This window comes from Pecten maximus, chromosome 15 (genome assembly GCF_902652985.1).
Source record: "Pecten maximus chromosome 15, xPecMax1.1, whole genome shotgun sequence".
Lineage (NCBI taxonomy): Eukaryota > Metazoa > Mollusca > Bivalvia > Pectinida > Pectinidae > Pecten > Pecten maximus.
In genome coordinates this window covers 23,757,487-23,781,506 of record NC_047029.1, presented here as the reverse complement: position 1 = coordinate 23,781,506, position 24,020 = coordinate 23,757,487, and the positions used below count along the sequence as shown (strand labels likewise).

At 33.3% G+C, this 24,020-nt stretch overlaps 3 protein-coding genes across 3 annotated transcripts in view; 2 read left to right on the top strand and 1 right to left on the bottom strand.

Moving 5' to 3' along the window:
• Positions 1-1,661: 1,661 nt before the first annotated feature.
• On the top strand, positions 1,662-5,647 carry LOC117344278 (helix-loop-helix protein 13-like). The gene is made up of 2 exons (XM_033906971.1): positions 1,662-2,677; positions 5,280-5,647. The coding sequence occupies exons 1-2, from the start codon at positions 2,143-2,145 to the stop codon at positions 5,369-5,371; spliced, it is 627 nt and encodes a 208-aa protein (XP_033762862.1). The 5' UTR covers positions 1,662-2,142; the 3' UTR covers positions 5,372-5,647.
• A 1,939-nt stretch (positions 5,648-7,586) lies between these two features.
• LOC117344277 lies at positions 7,587-19,163 on the bottom strand. Its single transcript, XM_033906969.1, has 7 exons — positions 19,055-19,163; positions 18,433-18,488; positions 16,529-16,670; positions 14,585-14,684; positions 11,702-11,842; positions 10,859-10,910; positions 7,587-8,704 (listed from the first exon to the last, which is right to left on the bottom strand). The coding sequence occupies exons 1-7, from the start codon at positions 19,067-19,069 to the stop codon at positions 8,557-8,559; spliced, it is 654 nt and encodes a 217-aa protein (XP_033762860.1). The 5' UTR covers positions 19,070-19,163; the 3' UTR covers positions 7,587-8,556.
• A 982-nt stretch (positions 19,164-20,145) lies between these two features.
• The window catches only part of LOC117344314 (calcitonin gene-related peptide type 1 receptor-like), a 62,009-nt gene continuing 58,134 nt past the window's right edge, over positions 20,146-24,020 (top strand). Inside the window, exon 1 of the mRNA XM_033907025.1 lies at positions 20,146-20,587. Coding sequence (XP_033762916.1) covers positions 20,161-20,587 — 427 coding nt within the window. The 5' untranslated portion in view covers positions 20,146-20,160. The remainder of the gene's footprint in view (positions 20,588-24,020) is intronic.

The following is a 24,020-nucleotide window of genomic DNA, read 5'->3' as shown; positions in this document are numbered from 1 at the left end:
CTATTTAATTTTCCAAATAGATATACTTTCTGATGTTGTGGAAGTGTACACCTCCAAATGGAAAGGTTTCCGACAGCCGCTTCTTTTCTTTTCTTTCTTTCTTTTTTAAATCATTTATCTGCGTTTTTAATAAATAGAAATGATCCTGTCACATCCTGTTGTTAAAAAATCCGAAAATAATTAATACATATAACATAAAGCAGTCAGAATCTGTTGAGCTTTATATTTAGGAGAAATAGGTAATATTCATTGATCGCATTTCTTGTATATTTTTGTTATATTAATTTCTAAATAAAAAGTCCAGTTTGTATTAATTATTCAGATTCAAATAATTGTCGAATTTTCTGTATTGTTGTAATCTTCGCGGGGACTTATTTTCGCTATCTTGACGCTCATTAATTACATCGCGAAAATAAATACCCTGCAAATATTTATATATAAACTTTAAACTTAAACCTTTATGTTTGAAACAATGTTTACAAGACATGTTTGATTGCGAAATGTTATACCTATGGACTAGGTCTGCCTGGGACAACCGCGAAATATTAGCCCCGTAAAATGTAGCAACTAAAAGTATATTTACCAGGTATATCATTTTTCTGTATTTCACGAGGTTCATGTTTTATTCTTCGGTTTTGTCTTTCTGTCAGTGTTCGATAACAGTTAGGGACATTGTTCTTGTTGTCGCCCTAATACACCCCGGGTGTATAGAGTCTGGTATATATTTATTGTCTCCGTGACACTGTTTGTCATTTGGATGCTGATATTATTTCAAAGTATACAATGTTTTATACTGTTTGTAACTGAATTCAGTATTCGATTTGGTGGCATTATTTCACCAATATGATATTCTTTGTATTTGTTTATTTGTAAAGTGTTTACTGTAAGATTTTAATATACATATTGTAGTAAATGTTATACTGTTGATATGTTAATATGGGTTAAGAGCATGTCACTATAGTAAGAACAATTTTGACCCGACGATAACTTATATTATTTACGTTATGCTCCTATCTATCATTCTAGTTTGTTCAGATCTCTAGTGTTGTATGAGCGTAAATGATATCATAACAAAGATGTCTGCGTATCACTAATTAAAACGGTGGATGGTGCTTGAACAAAATCTTCAGAACATCCCCACTAGGGACATAGGGCTGCACATATGGTTGTGGCCATCAGCAATGTACTGCACAATTGCAGATCAAGACAGCGTTTTGTTTTTCGTCGTAGTCTAAATTCTCTGTGACGACAAGAAATGGCAGCAAGAGGCTGGAACATTAGCTCTGACACAAGTGAGAGTTCTTCAACATGTCAGCCAGTTTTCCAAACGTATGTAGGAATGCTTGAAACACAATTAAGTGTAATCAACCGTTATCTGTTTTCAGAAATGTTTTCATAACACCTTTTTAAGGCCTTTTCACTAAAACTACAAATTATTATCTCAGAAAGACCATCCAGTTTGACAAATTTCTATGCTCCCCGTGCGCTATCACTTGCACGCGACCATTCATTCAGCCAATCGCTGACATTCAATTAGGCCGTTTAACGATATATCCGTTCGGCTGCCATCTCGTGTCTGCACCGCGGGTGTCTTCGGGGCGTATTGTTCCCAGTGCCTTACCGGAGACAATGCCTATTGTCCCACGTCAGAAAGACTCCAAGGTACTTGATTGTGTGTTTAGAGCAGTGAACAAGGTTGTTGTCCCCCTCGCGGCGGACTTGTACACACTACCGTTATACACAACCCCAGAACTTCATCAAGTCTTTAATTGACTCCACATTTGAAGATGACATCTCATCAAAATACAATTCCCAGCATATATAAGGACACTCCCAGTTCTGGATGTGCCAGCAATCTTGCTAAACGTCTGTTGTTGCGGGACTGATTTTACAAATAGATTCTATACCGGTTAGGTTTTACTTAGAATAACAAGTAACTTTATTAGTCATGAAAACTTTAGTCAAGTAATGCAGTCTTTAGAATTTAATTCTTCATTCGTTATACGTACATGCAGACAAATTGTCTCGTATGCAGCAACTGTTGAATTTTCTTGAAAACTCTCATTGTCCTACATCTGGAAATAATGGTTTCAAATCTTTCGGAAAACCGTAAAGATTTTCGATTTTCTGTTGAACTTTGATATGGAACTTGCTAGAGACATTCCGATACAATTTTATAATTACTGTCGAAGTCTTGAAGAGGAAATCGAAACCTTGTGCGATCCAAGACCGTGTAGTTTGGAGGGAGTTGCAAACAAATTATTTCTACCGACGTCATTTTGTTCTGGCCCTTCTCACTGTGATCCCTACGTTCAACACCAGGAAAGCAGCCCTGATCATTCCGAAGACTACTTCCTCGACGGTCTACGTCATCAACGAGAGTCTTTGAAATACGACGACGAATTTCAAACGCAACCCCAACGCCACGCTGCAAACATTCGTGAACGAAAGAGGATGCTGAGCATAAATTCTGCATTTGAAGAACTCCGTTCTCACGTACCAACATTTCCGTACGAGAAGCGTTTGTCTAAGATCGACACGCTTCGTCTTGCTATAGCCTATATAGCGCTGTTGCGGGACATGCTGGATGATGATGCTCACGACCCCGTGGATTACGTGGAGCAATGTCTGAGGACATGTGAGGGTGGACAACGACAGGCACAGTGGAATACTAGTGGTAAGTGTGTAAATGTTGCTCATTTTTTTTAGAAGATTGTGTAGAATTAGATAAATTCTATTACTGTATAACATGAATACTATTGCTTGTGTGCACTTTCTTTCGTAGGTTTGGAGCTTTCAAATTATTTCGTGGGTACAAACTCGTGATTAGTTTAAACTGTGTTTTATTTGTCAATTTTCAATTAACAATATATATATGTAACTTATAAATAATACAAAACGGAATCAGAAACAAGTGTCAAGACACTTATATAGCCCTCAATCAATAATATATTAATGATACATACACCGGTATTCTTCGTATTTATTTTCGTGGTTTCAAAGCAGCCGCGAAAACAACGAAACATTATACGCAAGGAACGTTTCATGTTTTACAGGAAAAACGTGCATATTGTTTGCAGTTTTAAATTTTAGCGCAAAATAAAAAAAACTTTAACCGATTATCGCAATAATGAATTTGCACATCTGATATTTACCACTGAAACAATGTGCTTTAGCTTTAATTTGCGCGATCTTAATTTAGCGCAATGTTGGTTTTTTTAATAAAATCAACTCAAAAATATATTTGGTTACAAAAGAATTATTTTTTTTACTTATATTTGACAAATATGCCAATCATTGGATACTGTTAGTTGCCTACTTTAATTTCCCTAATTGATATCATCCATATTATCCAAAAAGCACCTGTATGATTAACGATTCGCGGACGTTTGATTTATATATGTATATATTTAAATGTTATATTTCTACAGAAATTGTTTGCTTTGTTCAATACTATTTAACTAGAAATTAAACACTATAATAGTAACTTGTAAACTATTGCGAACATCTCTTTGATTCTACATGGCGCTATACATGCTGAAATAATCTAATCCAATAAATTAGACTTACACAGAACAAAAGACAACGATAAAATCCCATTGTTTAAGTGTTTGTGTGCTCAGGTATAATAGCTATAAATGATATCCCTCTACAGGCTTTATTACGAATTTGAAAGTTTAGGAAATATGTACTCGAGTCGAGTAAAGTCATTTGCTATATTAATTGTGATTGACGAAATATGTTTCTCGCTCAATTATTAGAATAGCAAATAATTTAAAATTATATTATTCCGTTCTTCAGCAGATTAGATATCTTAACATTAAATGAATGTTTGAGAATTTTACATGTCTTAATTTTATCATTTTTATTCATTTATGCTTTAAATAAAGAGAAAGTTGGTTGAAAAAAAAAAGAGATTTTCGTGAAAATACGTACCGCATTAAACAGGAATGAGTGAAAAAGAATATTTTTTTTCTAGTAAAGAGACGTGCTGCAACATATCATTCTTTTGTTATTAAATTATGTTCCAAATGAAAAGAAGAGTCTTTGTTTTGCAGTTTGACTTTCGTGCAACCTTTTATAATCATTAATATATATAAACAAAAAATGGACAATGAAGTCTATAAAAATTGAATAACGTGTTAATTTGTTAAACGATTATTATGTTCCTAAATACGAATAATGTAATATGTTTAATATGAAAAGTTAATCATACTTCGACTAGTATTACTATAACGGAACAGTAGGTTATCATTGCAATAAAAGTTATAACCGTTTGTTTTAACCGAAACTTCGTTTTAATGTCATCCTGTAATAGCTACAAGTTAATGGGTTCGTCCAGATAAACGTCATTAGAACATGAAAATTATAATTACGTATATATTTCAGTTGATGTTTTATTTTGATATTTTTGACGTGTCATCAGTAAAAATACTTTTATATTTCACCTTTTTATGTAAATTGTCATTCGTTAAAATGATTGTACAACATTTTTACATTGAATTATAATGAAAGATAATTCGCATATCAAACATTGGACAATAATAATGCCTATTAATTTGATTTCCTTTCTAATGATCCGGCAATCTATGAAATAAATACGGCTTCAACGATTTTTTAAATAGTTTTTGTAATTTTTGGGGTGTTATTTTCTTCTAAATTCATATGTATAACATCATCGATAATTATGGATGAAAAGGATAACTTAATACTACTGACTACAATTAAATATAGATATTGAACTAAAAATTCATAATTAATTATGTAAAACACAATGTTAGTCAGATTTGCTTAAATGCTGTTATTTACTTTATATTTACTTGTATTGCAGGAAAACTGCTTTTTAATAGGCTCATCCCATATAGACCCTTTAGTGTCATTGTTTTCAAACATATTTGCTACGTTCATCGTTAATATTACATATTTTCAAATAAATGATTGAAATCGTAAAACTGTAGAACTATGAATTCGGAAAAAACGTGAATTATTTGAAAATATTATAAATGACGTCAATCTTTAGCCTGATCTGGTTTACAATCAAACGTGTCCAGGCAAACCTCAACAAAATTGCCTAATGTTGTTATTTTACAATTTTATTTTAGGAATTATTATGAGAAAATAAATCATCTGCTTGTTCGTCTAGCTCGGACATGTTGCGATTACGAAAACAGACATTCTGTTTTTATTTCTATTTCCAAATCCACACACTGTACTTTAATTTCTGTCGATTATAATTATATTTAAACAGAAACTGAAACCATATCCTTTTCATCTTTCAGATCTGACAGCGAGACTATCTTGGGTGAAATGGGAAAGTCTTGGTGTTCGGCGACGTCCTGCCCCAAATGCTTATAACCAGAATACATGTTGATACTTAGCCTGGAAATATCACAGAACATTGCACCACTTTGAAACGGTTCGAGTGCTTATCCATATCCGACGAATTCAGGAAGAAAATCATATCAAAGACACAAATATGTGATATAATGATTCTTATAATCAATGAGTGAAAAGATATTCAATAATATTAAACATTATTATACGTAATATAATCATATTTAATGTTGAAATATGGGAAACATCTGTGCCCAATATGTTTCTCTGACAGTTGTAAATACTGCAAAATAAAACATTGTCAATTACCATATTTTGCCACAATTCTTTTCTTTACCTTGCAATAAAAAGGCAGTATCATTATATGTGTATTGATAAAAATGCTATAACCGATCGGATAGACTAGCGTTACTATTGGATATGTTGAAATGTGGGGGTGTAACCAAATATCATTCAACTATCATGATTTCGATAAAGTCCGGTTGTTAAACAAACAGTAATTTTGGGGGAAGTGTCTACATGTAAAACCTATTCAGGAGACATCCAAGAGGTAATTAATTGTACGTATTTAATGAATATCCAATTTACATGAAAATAACAGTACCTTTAATGTTATAAATGTGTTAAAATAATCTCTTTTTAACAGTACAGTTTAAATTCCGAGCAATTTTATTTAACTGGTAATGGAATACTAAACAACTCGAGGAAAACGTCAGAAGAAAAATAATATCAAAGTTGATTTGGGCTTTGCGTTTTGAGACACAAACCAAATATAAATATAATTTGTTTGTTAAAAAGCCTACAAAATGCATTATCCTACATCTGATTTTTCATTGAAAACATTCTTTTGATTTTATATTTTCATATCAATTCATTTATTTTTTTATTCAAAGTTTTGCCAAAAAAAAAAGAAGAAAAAGAGAATGGTTTTATGTAAGATGCGATTAAACCAAACTAAAAGGGTGTTGATATTTGATATGATGGAGATATTTAACAAGTACGAATTACCGAGGTTGTGTGCCAGTACTGACCGGAAATAGTAACAGTAGTCAATGCTATAGTAAAAACCCATTGTTTTTATTAATCCATTGGTTTCCTTACGTCAACATGTCAATAACAGTCTGTACGGAAAAGCTTTGTTAACGAGAAGCAATTGGAGTGTTTGAACACAACGGCCAGAACTGATCATGATTCGCTTTAGATCCAACATAACTGAAAACTTCTCTAATTGGACTAGTCGTTTACAGCACTGCATTCGTCCCATTTCATGACATCACGATATATCAAATTGAATACGTTAATATACGGCATGTTCTATTTACCAAAGCAAAATAATACGACTAGCTTAATCAGACATACAATTACTTTTTTAAATGTACCGTTCTCATGTGTATGCATTTCGAACAATCATCTGATTTTCCAATGAACGGGTATTTATTTCAAATCAAATTGGAGAAATACCTGTAAAACTGCTCTTGAAATTTTAACGAAACGGGAGCATTTTCATGAAATGGAGTAATGGTCAAATATGAAACGGTACATTTTGATAGTGGTATGTTACGTACAGTATAAAAAGAAATAATTAAAGGAAGTTTGTTTCATGACGATAAACATGTATTAAATTGAAGATAAACATAATGAGAAAAGACGCTGTAATTGTTTTTTTTTCCTTCTTTTTTCCCCTTTTTCTAAACAACCTTTTTAGAATTTTGAACTTTAATATGATTTTGCAAATGTGTAGGTTAAGATAATACAAGTTGTATGACATATAAAGTTCCAACTGGTTTAGTAAGCCAAATGATTTACATCTATAACTTCATCGTATAAGTTGCCATCATTATGTTTCGTAAGGAATATCTACTACATTATAAAGACAGATATTTGTGACATGAACGGTGCCTGAAATAAAAGGGATGGGGTTGGGGGTACTTACGTAAAAATATGCTAAATATATTTATTACATTTTTACCAGAAAAATATCAAAAATTATTCATTCTATAGTAAAAAATATCACTTTTGCTGATTTGACCAATCAAATTAATGATTAGGAAATACCAAAATAATTGACCAATCAGAAAGCCCGACATATATGTCAGCACCTGGACAGGGAGAACTACTTTTTTTGTATGCAAACTTTCGCTGTAGGCCTAGTTAGCATACGGGATAGGTTTTTCGTTGATCAAAAATGTAATAAACAGAATATCTAACAGTGTCTTCAGTAATACCAAATATATTTCCCTGCGCACTCGTGAAAAATATCAAAATATTAGCCACACGAGTGAAATATATTTGGTATTACTGAAGACACTGTTAGATATCCTCTATACATATAGCTTACAGTTCTTAATCCATGAATATTTTCTTCTGTTACTGTCTAAACTTCGAATGTTCACAGTGTTATTGTTACTGTGAACTAATGTTATTGTGAACTAATAGTCACTGCATTAGTAAGAATACCATAACATTTACATATTTATCTTTAGAGAACTAATTCTATCATCAAAACGAGTTTTTTTCTTTCCTTGGATAATTTCTGTTTTGAAACATAAATTGTAGATCCGACATCTAAAAGTAATAAAAACAAAGTACAGTGAACCAGGATTGCATGTTTCTAAAACGAGCGATTGTATGCAACAGTAATCAGTTTGTTGCAGGTTCATAGATATTTCAATTGCAAAAGTTTTCAATTATCTATTATAAAATATGACAAAGGAAACAATCAATTTAATCAAATACATAACAAATAAATGCTAGTTCTATTTTGCATTCAGTAAACATGAATTTTTATTACATGTAATAGTTATTAATAGTTTACGATAGTCATAAGGTCATCACATTACGCCTCTTACACATTTAAATCAAACATATCTACGGTAGTCAAGAAATATCCAACAACAATAAGTCTATATAACACAGGTAATTGCTATTATCTTAATGTTAAAATTACTGCAATGAGGTGAAAATAACGGAAACTGTGATTACTCCTCATGACCTTCACAATACCACATAAATGGTAGCAAGGTTAAACAGCAACTGAAAAATTGACTGATATGTACACGACAGATCTTACAGCTGGTGGCACAGAGAACCTTACAATAAGCGAAGAGTTCTCGACAACTCCTTCTGTCGGGGATGGGGATAACGTCACAGAAACTAGAGTGTACAGGACAGTCAACTACACAGATAACTTCAGAGAAACATTAGCGTTTACGACAGACAACATCACAGTAGCTGCAGTGTACGCGACAACGCCTTCAGTCTACTACACAACACTTGTTTCTGTTGGTTTAGGTTCTCCTCCAGTGCTGTCGCTTCTCCAATCAGCTTGTCCAACTTTTCCGGACAAATTGTTTCGTACTCTTCACTTTCCCTGGAAGGAAAGAACTTTTAAAATCGACATCGGGTGTGTAATATGCATACCATTTAGATTAATTGTTCAATATTTGAAACTCAAAATGTCATATCCTATCACAGTTAAATACATTCCAACCGCAAACATCAAATCATATACAAATGAACTTCTAAAATATACGAAACTGGATATTTCCATATGCAAATTTTCCACATTTGTGTAAAATATTTAATTTTAACACGAGCCATAAAATTGTCATTTGTTTATTACAGTATATCCTATCTAAAATAAAGCAAAAATTTGATTGTTGAAAAATAAACTTTTATTTCATATTTGCCTTCTCATCCAGTCCATTGCATAACCAGGATTAAACTATCTTACGAAATTCTGACAATTAAAATGTTTCTTTAAAGCATATCTACTTGTTGATGTTAATCGAGTTGAGATTTCTCACAATGGAAAGCTTAGTTTTCGTCTGTATAAGTATGTAAACAATTGACAGAAGATTCGAATTACAGAAATACTTGGCAAATAAAACAATGACGTCACACATAATTCAATATAAAACTATCAGATGTCTAACAAGTCAACAGAATCTATCTGAAATGATCCAATACGAAAAATGTGATTTAATTACGGGATTAAAACACCTCCCGTTCTGTATCTTATTCAGGTCAATTTTGATTTTCTCAACATCTCCTCTATATGATACAATTTTATATTCTTTATTCAGCATACATTATGGCTACTATTAAATCCGTATTTCAAGATGCGATTTATCTGTATGCCTTTTGTAGAATAGCTTTCTTTCTCTTTCCTTCGATAAATCTATTGTTTGGCTATATAACGTGTATAAATAGATACATTAACGGTGTCTCGTTGTTTGTATGTATTAATTGTAGAATAGTTTTCTTTCTCTTTCCTTCGATAAATCTATTGTTTGGCTATATAACGTGTATAAATAGATACATTAACGATGTCTCGTTGTTTATATGTATTAATTGAGAAGAGGGCTTCAATAATCTAACATAACTTGTGCCCAATTAGTTTGCTTAACTTAAACATAACAAACTATGATTTAAACAAACAAAGAGAGAATAAAACTGTTATTAAGCATTCAGTGACCAAACCAGAATATTGCTATTACGGACGCCGACGTCTGTAATTAATTCAGGTTTGAACATAATGTATTTCTCTAAAAATGTAAGTTAAAATTCACTACATTACTTAAAATGCACGATAATACACGAAGCTCCATTGGTATACTACATAATTAATATATTTTATGAAAAGATTTTAGCTTTTTCTGAAACTTAAAATGATTATTGCAATGATGCATACAGTTTCTTGATATTGTTGTCCTTACCCCATTTGCTAATGTAATCATAATTGTTTGGCAATCTTTTTATCGCACCAAATGTGTAAGCTGTTTTTAGGTTTTTACAAAATAGCGAATATTTTCATGTTTCAATTCATGTAACACTTATCAGTGAATGTTTGGGAAAAAAAACCTCGATAATGTTCTAAATTTGATTAAGCCACAATTCGGTTGTTTCAAGAAACCTTAGCTTTATCTATAGGCATACGTCCCACACTATGACTCATTCATTATCATCAAGGCATGGTGATAAATCAGAAACTGAAAAAAACAACTGTTTCACAAAACTATTCTGAATTCTTCATTGTGCCCTTATGTAGTTACAACACATGATCCCCATTGTCCTAGAAATTCCCCAGGAGGTGTCAATATGGTCAGGGATTGCGATAGAATACCGTAAATATTCGCGTATAATGCGCACTCATGTATAGTGCGCAGATACGTGTTTGAGGTAGGTATATTATTTTTCTATGGCGTCATCAATGGGGGTTCGAAGAAGGATTTTCTTAGTCATGGGTAATTAGAAATGGGTCATTTTAACATATACCAGCATAATAATTGTTTGTTTGGGTTTTGCTGTTGATCTAGGGATGAAGATGATTAAGATGTGAAGTTTCCTTCCATTGAAGTAAATTTGGAGAAAAATGTGTTTGATGTATGAATTTCAGATCTATCAGAGGACAAAGCTGGTTACATAAAACAAATGTCATCATATTCCAATCATAGGCCTAGCCTAGGCCCCTTAAGAAAATTTTGTTGCTTGGATAAGCAATGAATATCGTATCGTTACCTACCTGAACATATTGGAAAACTGGTCATGTACATTTTTAGATTCTTCTGACAAATCTGAAACAGAAATAAGTAATCTTTTTACTCCTACAGCTAACATCTGCATCTTTAATTCTTTGAACAGTTAAAACAGTCAATTCCTCTAGACTTTCACAACTTCAAATTCTTGACTAGAAAGTGGTAGTCTGTATTGATAAATACTGTCAGTATTTTCATGCACAATATCGGACTTTATACCATTACATCATATTCAGTTGGTTTTGACATCCCTTTTTCCTATCAAATGTCGTGAGGGGTAAATATGTAATTGAAATGAGCATATGTTATTTACATGCGACAAGTAGAATTAATACTGGGCAATTGCAGTATACTAATATCAATTTTCCATGGTAAAAAAGTAACTCCAATAAAATTGAAAATATCAAGAGAGAAAAAAAGAAGAAAAATTATAGAAATTGGGAAAAAAAACTATTATATTTTCACTGTGTTTTAATCAGTTCTTTCAAACAATAAAATGGGTATCCTTACCAGGAAGAAATCGATTACGTTTGGTGCCATGCACTGTTGTCACAAACGATGCAAAGAAAGACAACTCTAATCAACTCCATTCCAATTCGAACAATTCTACCATCTAGCACAATAGCTTAGGCGTGATGTATCTGCTATTTAATAGTTTTTTAACAGACCCAGACCAGATTGAATATTATGAATATTAAAATTAAAGATAATAACCCAACAGTTGTGATGCTGGCAAACTTTCCAAAGAACTTTTTATTTGAAAGTCAACAGTTTCTTTTGGGTGAACATTTTCATCATCATTTAATGTAATATCAATTGTGTTGCTTTACCTTTCATGACGTCGACAATGGGTTTGAATGAATGTAGGACCTTTTGTGAAGAAGAGGGCATCTGATTGACTGTACAATTTTCGTCTTGTAGCTGGCCAGTGACGTGGTTAACAACATTATCCAAACTGTATCCTTCACCTTCTGACACATTAAAGAAAGTACTTTTATCAATTATTCGTTTAAATAATAGAGACTTTTATCAACCTTAACTTCTGCTGATGTTATGTAACAAACAATAATGCCTTGGTGTGACAACTATTATTATATTTTTTGGTTTTGTTTTTGTTTTCTTTATTTTCTGAAACCAAACTTTATGTCCAAAGGAGATCGCAGGATAAGCTAAAACGCTGTGAGAATCAAAGGGCAATAACTCTTTAAAAAGCCCATCATACTGAGATTACATATAATTAACTATTCTTTGTGTATTGCCATTTAAGCTGTAATATGTCTTTACGAAAGAACAAAAGCATGTATACTGGGGTAAACCTGTTAACTGGCTAAAGTTGAAGTGCGATGTTTATAGTTAGTGTAATATTAGGAAAGAAAAACATAGAAAAACCAATCAAAGGACACTATATAGTAGCAAAAACAGTTTCAAACAAATCAATATATACATGTAGAACAAACTAGAAACTGTCAGGTCAGCAAGGGTACCTTATTGTGGCAATGTATCCCCATAATCATCAAAAAAACATCTGTCGATATAGCTAAATTTGATGTTTGACATTTGGACTTCAAAAATAATTGCAAGAAAGCAAAATATACATTTCACATTTACTATGATGTGACTATTGTTTCCTTCCACCTCAATATTTGCTGGGCTAAAAGAAATGAAAATACTGGTGCAATCTTCATTTGTTTTTTTTTATTTGTTTTATTTCAAAACCTTCCCCATCATGAGCCAAGGTCATAGGCAGAGATCCACTTCGACCTTTAATCCAGCAGGGGCTACAATATAGCTCATATCACTTGCTTATAGTGTTGGCCATATAACCTCAAGTGAAGATCTCAGGTGAGTGGTTTGATACTCCTACCCATGGCACTATGTCATACAGTAAAGTAGCCACTATCTACTACAATAATTCCTGCCTCAACATAACACTAGCTGTTCAGGGGTGATAAACTAACAAACTATAATCCAATTACCTTCACTTTTGAACCAGACCTTGAACTTTGGGCAGTTGACTCCTTGTTTAATTCCAACTAGCTTTGCTTCATAATGTCATAATAAAATGTTCAACAGTATATAACGTTGACCATGACCTTTGACCAAATGATCTGTGTCTTTGGTTCATCATGCCATGACAGATGGAACATGACCTTTGACCCTGAAACCTTGACCTTTTGTCAGTTGACTCATTAATTTCTCACCAACACTTCTTCAAAGCATCCAAACAAAATATTCATCAGTGGAAGGATATGAATTCAAGTCTGACCTTTGACCAGTGCCCTTGATCTTTGACCATTTTACTCTTTGTTAAAATCCAACCGACATTGCTTCATATGTTCATAACCAAATGTTTGTCGGTGAAAAACTACAGAATTTCACCTTGACCTTTGGTCAGCTGACACATTGTTTAATTCTAACAAACACTGCTTCATAGTGTCAAAAGAAAATGTTTATGAAAAACAAAAGGGAAATGGCCCTTAATGGTCATCTGACTATTGAATGATTATAATGAAAAAGAAAGCAAAATTACAGCAAAGTTCCCCTTTAAGGGCCTCACCAGGTGGGCCACATGGGTCACACGAGCCGCATTTATATAAAATATGATTGGTCTCCCCAACATGATGTTTCACAGCAAATTTAGTTGTAATCCACTCAAAGTTGAAGAAAGAGTAGGGTTTTAAAGGCAAAATTTCATCAAAGTTCCCCTTATGATTGTCCTCCCCTAAAACGTTTCACATAAAATTTGTTTATAATCCACCAAGGGTTAAGGAGGAGTAAAGTTTAAAAGCAAAATTTCATTAAGTTCCCTCTTTGGAGCTCCACCCCACTGGCCCAAGGGATCACACCAGCCTCATTTATATAAAATGATTAACTTCCCCCAATGATGTTTTTCACCAAATTTGGACGTAATCAAAAATCAAAAGAGTTAACAAGGTGTAGGGTTACAAAGAGCCCTTTTGGGGCCCTGCCACTCTGGCCACAGGGGTCAAACTAGCCTCATTTATATAGAATATGATTGCCTTCCCACAACGATGGACGGAGCATGATGGCTATAGGTAATCCTGACCTTTCCGGCCAAATAACCTAAAGAGCTACACAAATTGAGCTTACCTTTGACCCAGTGACCCTGACCTCTGCCCGGATGACCTTGACCTTTGGTCAGTAGACTCCTTGTGAAGGTAATTGGAAACAGTTTTGCTTTTTTGTGTCATAATAGAATTTCCATCAGTAAAAAGATGCAAAATTTGACTTTGACCTTTGAGCATGATAACCTTGACATTTGACCTTGACTTTTGGTCAAATGACTCCTTGCTAAATTCCAACAAAAACATTACTTCAGAGTGAAAAGAAGTGAAAAGTCAAAATTGGACCTTGACGTCTGACCTGATAACCTTGACCTTTAGTCATTAAACTCATTGTTTAATTCTGAACAACTTTGCTTCACCATGTGATAACAAAATGTTCATCTGTGAAAAGCCTGATAACCTTAACAGTTGACCTTGACTTTTTAGCTTACTGTGCATTTTCGTGAACTCAACATCTAGACTCAAGTGTTATGTGAATCAGTCCATAAATGTTAACATCATAGCCAGGAGTAAAATTTGTTGATGGACAGACAGATGTCTAGACAGACAGACAGACAGACAAAGTGATTACAATAGGGCACCATTATCTTCGATACAGGGCCTTAACAATAAGGCAAATAATATTACCATTGTTTGTAATGCCATCTATTCTCATTTGTTTGGTTTGGCCATAGTGGCAGGATGACTTTGGGATATCTGGAGTGGCAGGAGTTACAAAACCATCTTTCTGCAAGAGAAACCGAAATATTTGAATCAATTTTTATAAAAGTTCATAACATTTTCCCTGCTGTTCAGTTATAATCTAAACTATCAATTCAAATATATATTGCCTCCATCGTTTTATCAAAAATATGAAAATACAACACCAGAGCATGTAAAATTATTCCTCTAAACAATACTGAAAGCTTATTTTTTCTGTTTTGACTGGTTGTAATTATAGCTTCCACATGTTTGACTAGTGTAAGGGAGATAACTCTTGTCAAGCCACTTGATCAAGAGCATCTTGAGGCAGATTAACTTTATAAATTAGAAACTACATTGTATTGTATCATTTAAGGTCAATCTTTAAGTAAAGTAGGACACAAAAACTGATTTGGTTAACACATAATACTTTAATTACTCCAAAATTGGGGTTAATTTGACTGGTTATTTTTTGGTTGGTTACTCTAAATTTCTAAGCACTATAGTAATTAAAAAGAAATATCTTAAAAAATAATAACCGGCAAAGTTGATTGAACAATCAACTGGCTCATGGATAATTGATTAAAAGCTCGGCCATTTTGTTTAGAGAAAAATGAAGTTTCTAATATAAAAATGCAGAATTTCTATTAATATCAATGCCATCATATTATTAACATACAGATTTGTTTAGTCTGTATTTAAAAAGAGAGAGAGAAAGAACATTTTTATGTTTAATTCCATCAGTCTGACCATATAATTGAAAAAAAGTTAGAGGTTCCGACTTCTGACCAATTACTGCATTTACATCAATAGAGTGCGACGTAAATTTTGCAGTCTGATTAAACCGGTCTGCCTGCATAATTGGAAATGAACAAGTTCTGACCAATCCTAAAAATTACTGCAATTACTTTGATAGCGTTGGACGTAGATATTGCAGTCTGATTAAACCAGTCTGACTGCATAATTGGAAACTAACAAGTTCTTACCAATCATAAAAATTACTGCATTTACTTCAATACTATATGACGCAGATTTTGCAAACCAACCTTACATGGCTTTGTCGAAAAAAAAGGACATTATGGGAAGACATTTCTGTACATACTTGAGATTTTATTCTCATCAGCAAAGTCTTAACCTAGAAAACTTCAAAGTTCACAAAAATCAATAGAAACATAGATGTACAGGCAAAATGTTACTTTTTCAATTAAGAGTAGTTGCTAATTTTCAATTAAATTAATTTTCATTGAAAAACTGACAACCTATTCAGCAATTTGAAGAGCTTTAGGAATCAATGATACACTTATTAGGTATCATTTCTGTTAATTGCTATTCAACAGTCAATATTTGCACTCTTTTGCTGTTGAAAGGATGATGAAAACCTAAGTATTTAATTATCAAATTGAAACTTAAAACAGAAAGAGGTGGGGGTAAAGGAGATACACACTAGGTTTTGGTCTGTGGGTGGGAATTGCAAAATGATTTTCAACATATTTGTTTTAATCTGTTGTCCTGTATATAATCACACAAGCCTGAATTGTGTTAAATTCTTTAACTTCCTTTCACCAACCAGAAGACTCAGTGTAATGTTATTTGGCTAGTAGCATGTGTCAGTACATATATGAAGGGCTACAAAGTTTGGTCAAATGAATAACCTTGACCTACTCTCAAGGTCAGAGGTCAAATGTGTTAATCCATTAACTAAAAGGCCCAGAGTCATAATACTGTGCCAGTATATTTAAGTATTGTTGGATGAAGGCTTACAAAATTTGTTACTCTCATATTTGAATGAACATGTATTCAGTTCAACATCCACATACATGACCTAGATCAACTTTAACGTTGCATTAGTAGCAGGTGATGAAAATTAAAAAAGTCCTTGCCAAGCCATACATCTATTTTCCGTTTCCTTGGTGACGTGTTTATACTTTGACAGGCCTCAATGACTTCCTGTTCCTGTAAATAGCCATCTTCTCTCTGTGTTGTCCTGAATGAGGAACTTTCTTCATCACCATGTTTCTGGTAATATTCTTGGCTAAAATGTTAATAAAAAGTGACATTACAGAAAATAATCAAATCTTTACTAGTCAATTGCTATGTCAATGCAGATTTTGTTATATCATAATTTATTATGGTAATTATGAGAATAGTATCAGACAAGATAAGGGTGGTCAACAGATAGCCATTTATCAATTAACATTGAAAATAACTTAGTTGGGAGCAATGAAATTGATGTAACAAAGTGATTTTCAATGTTTGATTTGGTTTATCATCATCTATGGCCATAATGATGGCCTCCTCAGTGAGCGAAATGGCTATGTGTGGTGATTAGTGTTATGAATCATTATACATTTCATGATCGATCATCACCACTTCTTAAAAGATCAATGAAAGATCATGAACAGAGAGGGAAATATCTGCAAATACATTAACAAAAATTTGGTAAAATGCTGTAGATATATTTAAGGTATCTAGCTATGTTTATAATGATGTTTTATAATTTAATGTATTTTTATTTCAATTTCCTAGTGTTCATTTATCAATTGTTGAAGTCAGCTGTAAATCTTGAAAATTTCAAATTTATAGTCAATCCATGATCATCACAAATAATCAAGATTGATTAGTAATAGTCAGAGGTAAAACGACTAATCATTGATTAATCAGAGCAACACTAGCGGTGATTATGTGTGTTTGTGCTGGGTACATTTTTAGTATCATCACTAAAGAAATATCTGATTATTTTTATGACATATTGTTTGTTTCTTAAAAAAAATTGCAGCAGGATTTTTTCAAAATAAAATTAATACCTTGAAATGTTTGTTTGAACACATGAATTTAATAATGTCAAGGGAATATCTCGTTTATTTTGGAAATGTTCTTTTTTCATTAAAAGGGTATTTAAGTTCACTATCAAAGTATTTAGAATTTCCATTAAAGTATATTTTCCAATATCATAACTGTATAAAATACTTATAATATAATATACAGCATTAGACAAGATATGGAAGGTCAACAGGCGATTTATCAATAAAGTAAACTGTAACATCAAAAATAACTTACTTTGAAACAATGAAATTGATGTCCAATATTCATAAAAATGGTTTTAAAATTGTTAAATATTTTTTCATTCAATTTATTATACATCCGCTGTATTCAGCTGGTGGTCCAAAATTAACCAGTTAATGGGAAATTCTAGTGAAATAATCAATTTATGAGACATTCAAAGCTAAACAATTGTTCAATGGTAAATCACTTTTTAATTTAACCAAAGCAGTAACTTTTTTGTTATCCTCTCCTAACCCTTAAATTACCACTTGCCATGAATGCAACAGAGTTTCATATATAAGTGGAGTCTTTTTCATATCAAATGGGTTCCTTCTAAATAGTTTGTATTACATTCAATTGAATGCACAGCTTATGAAAAAAAATAAATTGATGTTTTTCTTTTGTTTTTGGCTGTTTTAATTTGCATGCTTCAAATAATCAAAAGTTAAGTACTGTACAGGCATGGGTACTGAAAAATAAAACAAAACAGTAATAATACCCTGGCCTTGTACTGTACCTCATAATTTTGTGACAAGAGGCCATTGCCATCTACAGTAGATCTAGATACTTTTGTAAAAGGAGAGGAAAATGCTATGACCATACTGGGACTCGAACCCTGGACCGGCAAACTCTAAACAGACGTTCTAGCCGTTTGAGCTACATGGGAACAGCATTCAAACCAAGTCCAGTTCTACTACTACTACACTTGCTAATAGGTGTTAGGCCTATCGTTAATTGTGCCGGAAACTTACGATGTGCTGTTTTCATATCCTTGCAAATCTTGGCCCTCTTCTATTTGTGAGGTATTCTTAAAAGATAAAGAAATGTTATATAATCACATTTGACCAATCTGAATTTGATCAACAATTTACTAGTATAGCATTATATGACTACATGTGTCAAAACAAATGAGGTCCCGATATCTTTTGATATACCAATAAAAACCCAAATATGTATTTTTTGAAAGTTATTTCAAAGAAAAGAGTCGTCTTTCTGCTAGATAGCCTAAATGTGAAAAGACTCGCTCTCGACAATTTACTTATCAATATCATACAGGACTCCGATTATGATTAAGGTACTCAATGAATCGGAAAACTAATAACATTTTTCCAAAACTACCACTGTATTTTCCTCTAATGGTGTAGGTTATTATTGTTTAAAAAATATAATAAATGAAACGAACAGAAGAACAGAAAATGAAAAAGGAGAAATTATATAAAACAGTAGGATAAGAATATGCTAAGGTCCATCACTGATACTGATAGGCCTACTTTAAGTGAAGTCACTTGTTCATGTATCAAAAGGCTTTTACAGAATTAGATACAAATCCAAATATGTTAGATTTTACCCCTGGGGACCATGCTTTTCAATTACCTGTTCTTGTTCCATATCAAAAGTATTTCAGGCAAATCAAACATCCATTGACAGGTCAAGTTTCATAGCAAACGCGCTCCGCAGACGAAAGACGAAAACTGTTTACAAGTTATCGGAGTTTCCATAAAGGGAAGTAACTCTAAAACATTTCGTCTTGCATCATGCTTTTCAGATACCGCGAAACTAGGGTAAATGGAGGGAACTTCGTTTTATTGGCAATTTTATTCATTTCTGAAGTCATGTGTGATTTATATTTAGTTTGGCTGTGTTGAGTTATTTAGAGCCAAATTTATCCCCCATAGAGGAATTAAGTTCTTCTACCTCGTTTTAGACGTCTTTGTTTCATCTAAAAAAAGAAAAAAAAAAGGAAAATAAACCCGTTCACATGATGGAGTTTCTTAACAACACATGAGAAGAAAAGAAATACATATATATAATAATATTCTATTCCTTATAGATGTGGCACTCGTAACATATAATCAAATCATAAAGCATTGGTTTCACAAAAAAATAGTTTTACTTAATAGCAAGAAATATTTAAATTAAATTAGATCAAGACATAAATTATATTCCACATATAAGCTATTTTCTCACCGAACATATATCATTCACGTTGTATGCAATGGAAAAAAACCCTAAATGGGCCTATTGTGTTGCATTATGATAAAAACATAATTAAACATACCAAACCAATTACCTAAGTGCACATTACTCGTATACTTATCACACGCATCTTTTGGGTAACCCGTCTGTGAAACTATAACGCGTTTGAACACACTGTCCTTGATTATCGATGAACAGTGTAGAATGGTTCAACATACAGTTTTATGCGCGTCAGATGCCAAGCTATTTTTCTGTTTTGTGAATATTTTATTCACTCGAATTTGATTAGTTAAATTATTTTGCTTTTTTGCATATAATAAATCTACATAAAATAAATTCACCATAACTGCATTATAGCTGACTTTGTCGAGAATTCCGTACTGCAGACGATTCCTAGGTGATGAGATTTAGTATATCGACCACTGTATGATTTCTCCATAAAAGAGCGCAAAGCTGCCCGCCGTAGCACCAGACTTCCCGCCTGTACCTAACCGTCCCCAGGTATGGAACTCTGTCGCGACTCCGGGGGATATCTAAATGTCTCTGTATTTAATATGTGGACATGTGCATGGTGTTATAAGTTTCTGTTTCAACAAAGAAATTCAAAGAAAATGATTCTAGATCCTGACTGGAATAGAGGCTCGCCACTTCTGGTTGTTGTGAATGGTACCTTTAGTGCCGTCCCGGATATAGACAACCCCGGAGAGACTTCGCGGATATGTGGTACTCTAGATCCCGCGGACTGTGTCCGGTGGACGTCCTGTTGCCAAGCAGCCAAGGCATGTTGCCATAGACAGACACGTGCTCGTCCGAGAGGAAAAAACACATGTCCGAGTACATGGGATGGGTTTGGCTGCTTTGATGAAACGGACGCTGGACAAACGGCGGTTATTCACTGTCCAGAGTTCATCGAGTACGGCTTTGTATCAGGTAAGTCTATCTCAGTTTTATTTTAACTGGAAATGCGTATGTAGTATGATATATATAGTTGGGGCATGGCTCTATATATATATATTTACATCCATATAAAATTGTTATCAGAATTAATTATCTTAAATATCAGAGAAAACACGTTTCTTCTGAGCGCCACAATAAGAATCGAACCCGGGTCTCCAGCGTGATGAGAAACACACTCCGTCGTTTGAGTTATTGCATTAAAGACAGAATTTATACAAGCCATACCGACCAGATCATTTTACAGTTATTTGTATTAACTTATAGTGTGCAATATTGTCAAATGATTTCATGTATATGTTCAATATGGCTTTAGTGTTATCAATGACCGCCCAATAAGTTTTTGTATGGCTAAAAATCAGCTACATCAGTGATAAATGATATTCCATATTCTATGATTATACAGTAGTAGTTGGGGGAGTAGCAGGACGGAAACAAGTTCACATGGGGCTTGCTTTTTCCTAAGGAATGTCTAATCATAGCAGGGGGGAAATGGCCGGGGCAAGTATATTTGGTCTGAAGGCAAGTGAATATGAATAGGTGACTACTTACTTCACTTGCCTGATTGGCAAGTGCAAATATTCTCGTATTTTCTATCATTTCCTTAGAGTAATTCGGACAAGTACAAGCCGAAATATTTTTTCCTGCTCTGAATTCATAGTGAAATCTGCAAACTAGAATGGCTGGAAGACACGATGACTCCGCTCCTACGCAAAGAACTTTGTGTTATGAATCTGTTGAAGGGTCCCAAGGGAGGAGTTGACTTAGAACGAGACAGGACATATTATGTTCCATTCCGAAGTGTCTCCTTAGAAACTTAAGGGACCCTTTGATCCTCTAAGCTTGACCAGTGTCCATCAGAACTGGACCAGTTATAGAAATTATGTTATGATAATATTGTGTATTGATAATACGAACTAAATCTGTCCATTTGTTCTCAAGGTATGACATTGAAAGGGGTCAAAGGTGGACTTCCTACCTTTTGTGGACATCCTACCTTTGACCCTCGAACCCCGACAGGTAACCACTACAATGTGATCAGGTTTAGGATTTTACGTTATACATGTAATACTATACTGTGGTATATATGAACTTAATGTCTTTAGATATGTCATTTATTCAGAGCGGGACGGACGGACGGACATAGGCAACACTAGTGTAAATCACTTATATTTCGCGTGGGATTTATTTTCGCGTTAATTCGCAGGAAGCGTCAATCGCGAATTAAAATCCTTCGCGATTATTTGTCCGAATATACCCCTTTACATGGCGGCCAAGCTATCGGTTAACGATATCGGAGTCTTGGAGTCCATGACTCCAATAGCTTAGCGATCGCGAAATCATTTATTCACGAATATATCTGAAGAAGTGATTCGCGAAATAAAGTACTCTCAAAACTTAAGTGATTTACAGTATATGGCCTACCCTCCCATAAAATTGAACTAAAACAGTTTTAAAGCAACCTAATGACTACAAACGTAGGTGACAAAGATATTGGTTGAACAGACAGCAATTCTTCAATGTTGAAACACTGGGATTTCGACTGTGACCTCTGTAGTCATCGGATTGGCTTTTAAACTAAAATATTAGTGTTATTATTTTTTTAAGGTCCAATGATGGGGATCCATTCGACAGACCGACCACTCATGTCCTAGAGATTAAGATGCATTAAATAGTCTATATATTACTGTATCGTTTAAAATGGACATACAGTTGACCTCTCAACTACAGTATAGATTCCAGACAATGTATTGGCTGGTGAGGTCGCCTCAGCTAACCTTATTGCTTTCCTCTTCCTGTAGTGAGAGGTAACTCTATTATCGGTAATATATAATTCTTCTAATTTTCCGATAATGAACATATGACCCTATTAGATAGAACACAGAAAATGACATATGTATTATTAATTTTGTCAATGTCGGTCCATAGCCTATATCTACATCAGGAGACGGATTAGTATAAGTACCAAGTACTTGTTTTTGTATCCTTATATTTGTATTATTGCTATAACCAATAAAATACAGTTTAAACCAACACAGAAAACATGCATATACCATCATACATAACTATTTATATTATAGAATTTGCTCTAGTATATACATGTGAAGGAGAAATAAGGAGAGCAGAGAAAGGATATTATGGTAGTGTAATTATAAGTTAAGTCAAAAGGCTAGCTCAAGTAAACCCATGTATTTGTCCCCATTCTCTGTCAAATTTTTCAGATTCAGTCTGACCTTTTCTTCTTGATAGATATTTCTGTGTTTGGTAATTATCCCTGATTGTATGAACCAGAGCTCATAAACGAGGAGAATTACGAAGACATCTTCTTCTATATATATATTGTTTAACAAGTAAAATTATTTCATTATCAACTCTAGCATTTGCACAAGTTCGATTTAGTATTCCCAATATGTAAGAAGTTCTATTCAAAGAGAATGGAATAGTTAGTATTTTTAATAGTACTTCAAAGCTTTTCAGTAATTTTTGAACTTCTTGACATTCCCATATACTGTGAATAAGTGTTTCTCTTTCTTTAAAACATAATATACATAAAGGTGTTTGAACAATATTTGCTTTAAAAGCATGCTGTTTGTTTTTAATATAAAATAAATAACAAAATAAATAACAAAATAAATAATATTCGCTTCATAGCGTCCACGTCACACTGATCGCATCAGTTTACGTAATGGATGTATTAGAAAATGGTTTTTATTAAGGTAAAGCCTTCGATGATAGAATGATAGAATGTTTTTTCTCTTGTACACTGTATCTGACTATAATAAGGTGAGGTAATCGTGAGAAATTTGTCTGTTTTCCGACCTAGCCCAAGTTTCCTATAGGGAACAACCAACCAATTGAAAAATTAGATTTTTGAAACAGCCCCTGTGTATAGAAAGTTGAGCCAAGGATAAAATGTCTGGCAGCCACTGATTGGCCAGTATGTTATGAAGCGAGAAAATAGATATGTAGCCTGATAGGTAACTATCAATAAGAAATGTTGGTATTAATTTCGTAAGTCCGATTGATTTTTTTCCCAAAAGTTCAGGTAATAACAATTAACAGGTAAACATTTAAGATTTTTGAGAATTTTTACTGCGAAATTCACCCATTTTCAAAATGGCTACTCTGGAGGAAATTTGAGCTGAAGGACCCAACTTTTTTTTTGATTAGGTGTTAAATCAGACCCTAAACTGTTATAAACCATAATTGTCATATTGAATTCAAGAATTTGAATGAAATACTCCAAAACGTTAACACTAAAGTCTATGGGAAAACAATTGGTTGGTTGGTCTCTTTAGCCCTGACAGCGGACTTAGACATCCTGACAGATAGATGTCAAAATATGTAAGCCTGTATTCAGGGCCAGAAAAACAAATTAAAAAAAATCAGGCCTTTTTTTCGACAAATG

Coding starts and splice junctions, on each gene's coding strand:
- LOC117344278 (XM_033906971.1), top strand. CDS start 2,143: ATGGAACTTGCTAGAGACATTCCGATACAATTTTATAATTACTGTCGA. Junction 2,678..5,279: donor GGCACAGTGGAATACTAGTG/GTAAGTGTGTAA, acceptor TTCATCTTTCAG/ATCTGACAGCGAGACTATCT.
- LOC117344277 (XM_033906969.1), bottom strand. Junction 16,671..18,432: donor GGATATGAAAACAGCACATC/GTAAGTTTCCGG, acceptor TTAACATTTTAG/CCAAGAATATTACCAGAAAC. Junction 11,843..14,584: donor AGATGGCATTACAAACAATG/GTAATATTATTT, acceptor TTAATGTGTCAG/AAGGTGAAGGATACAGTTTG.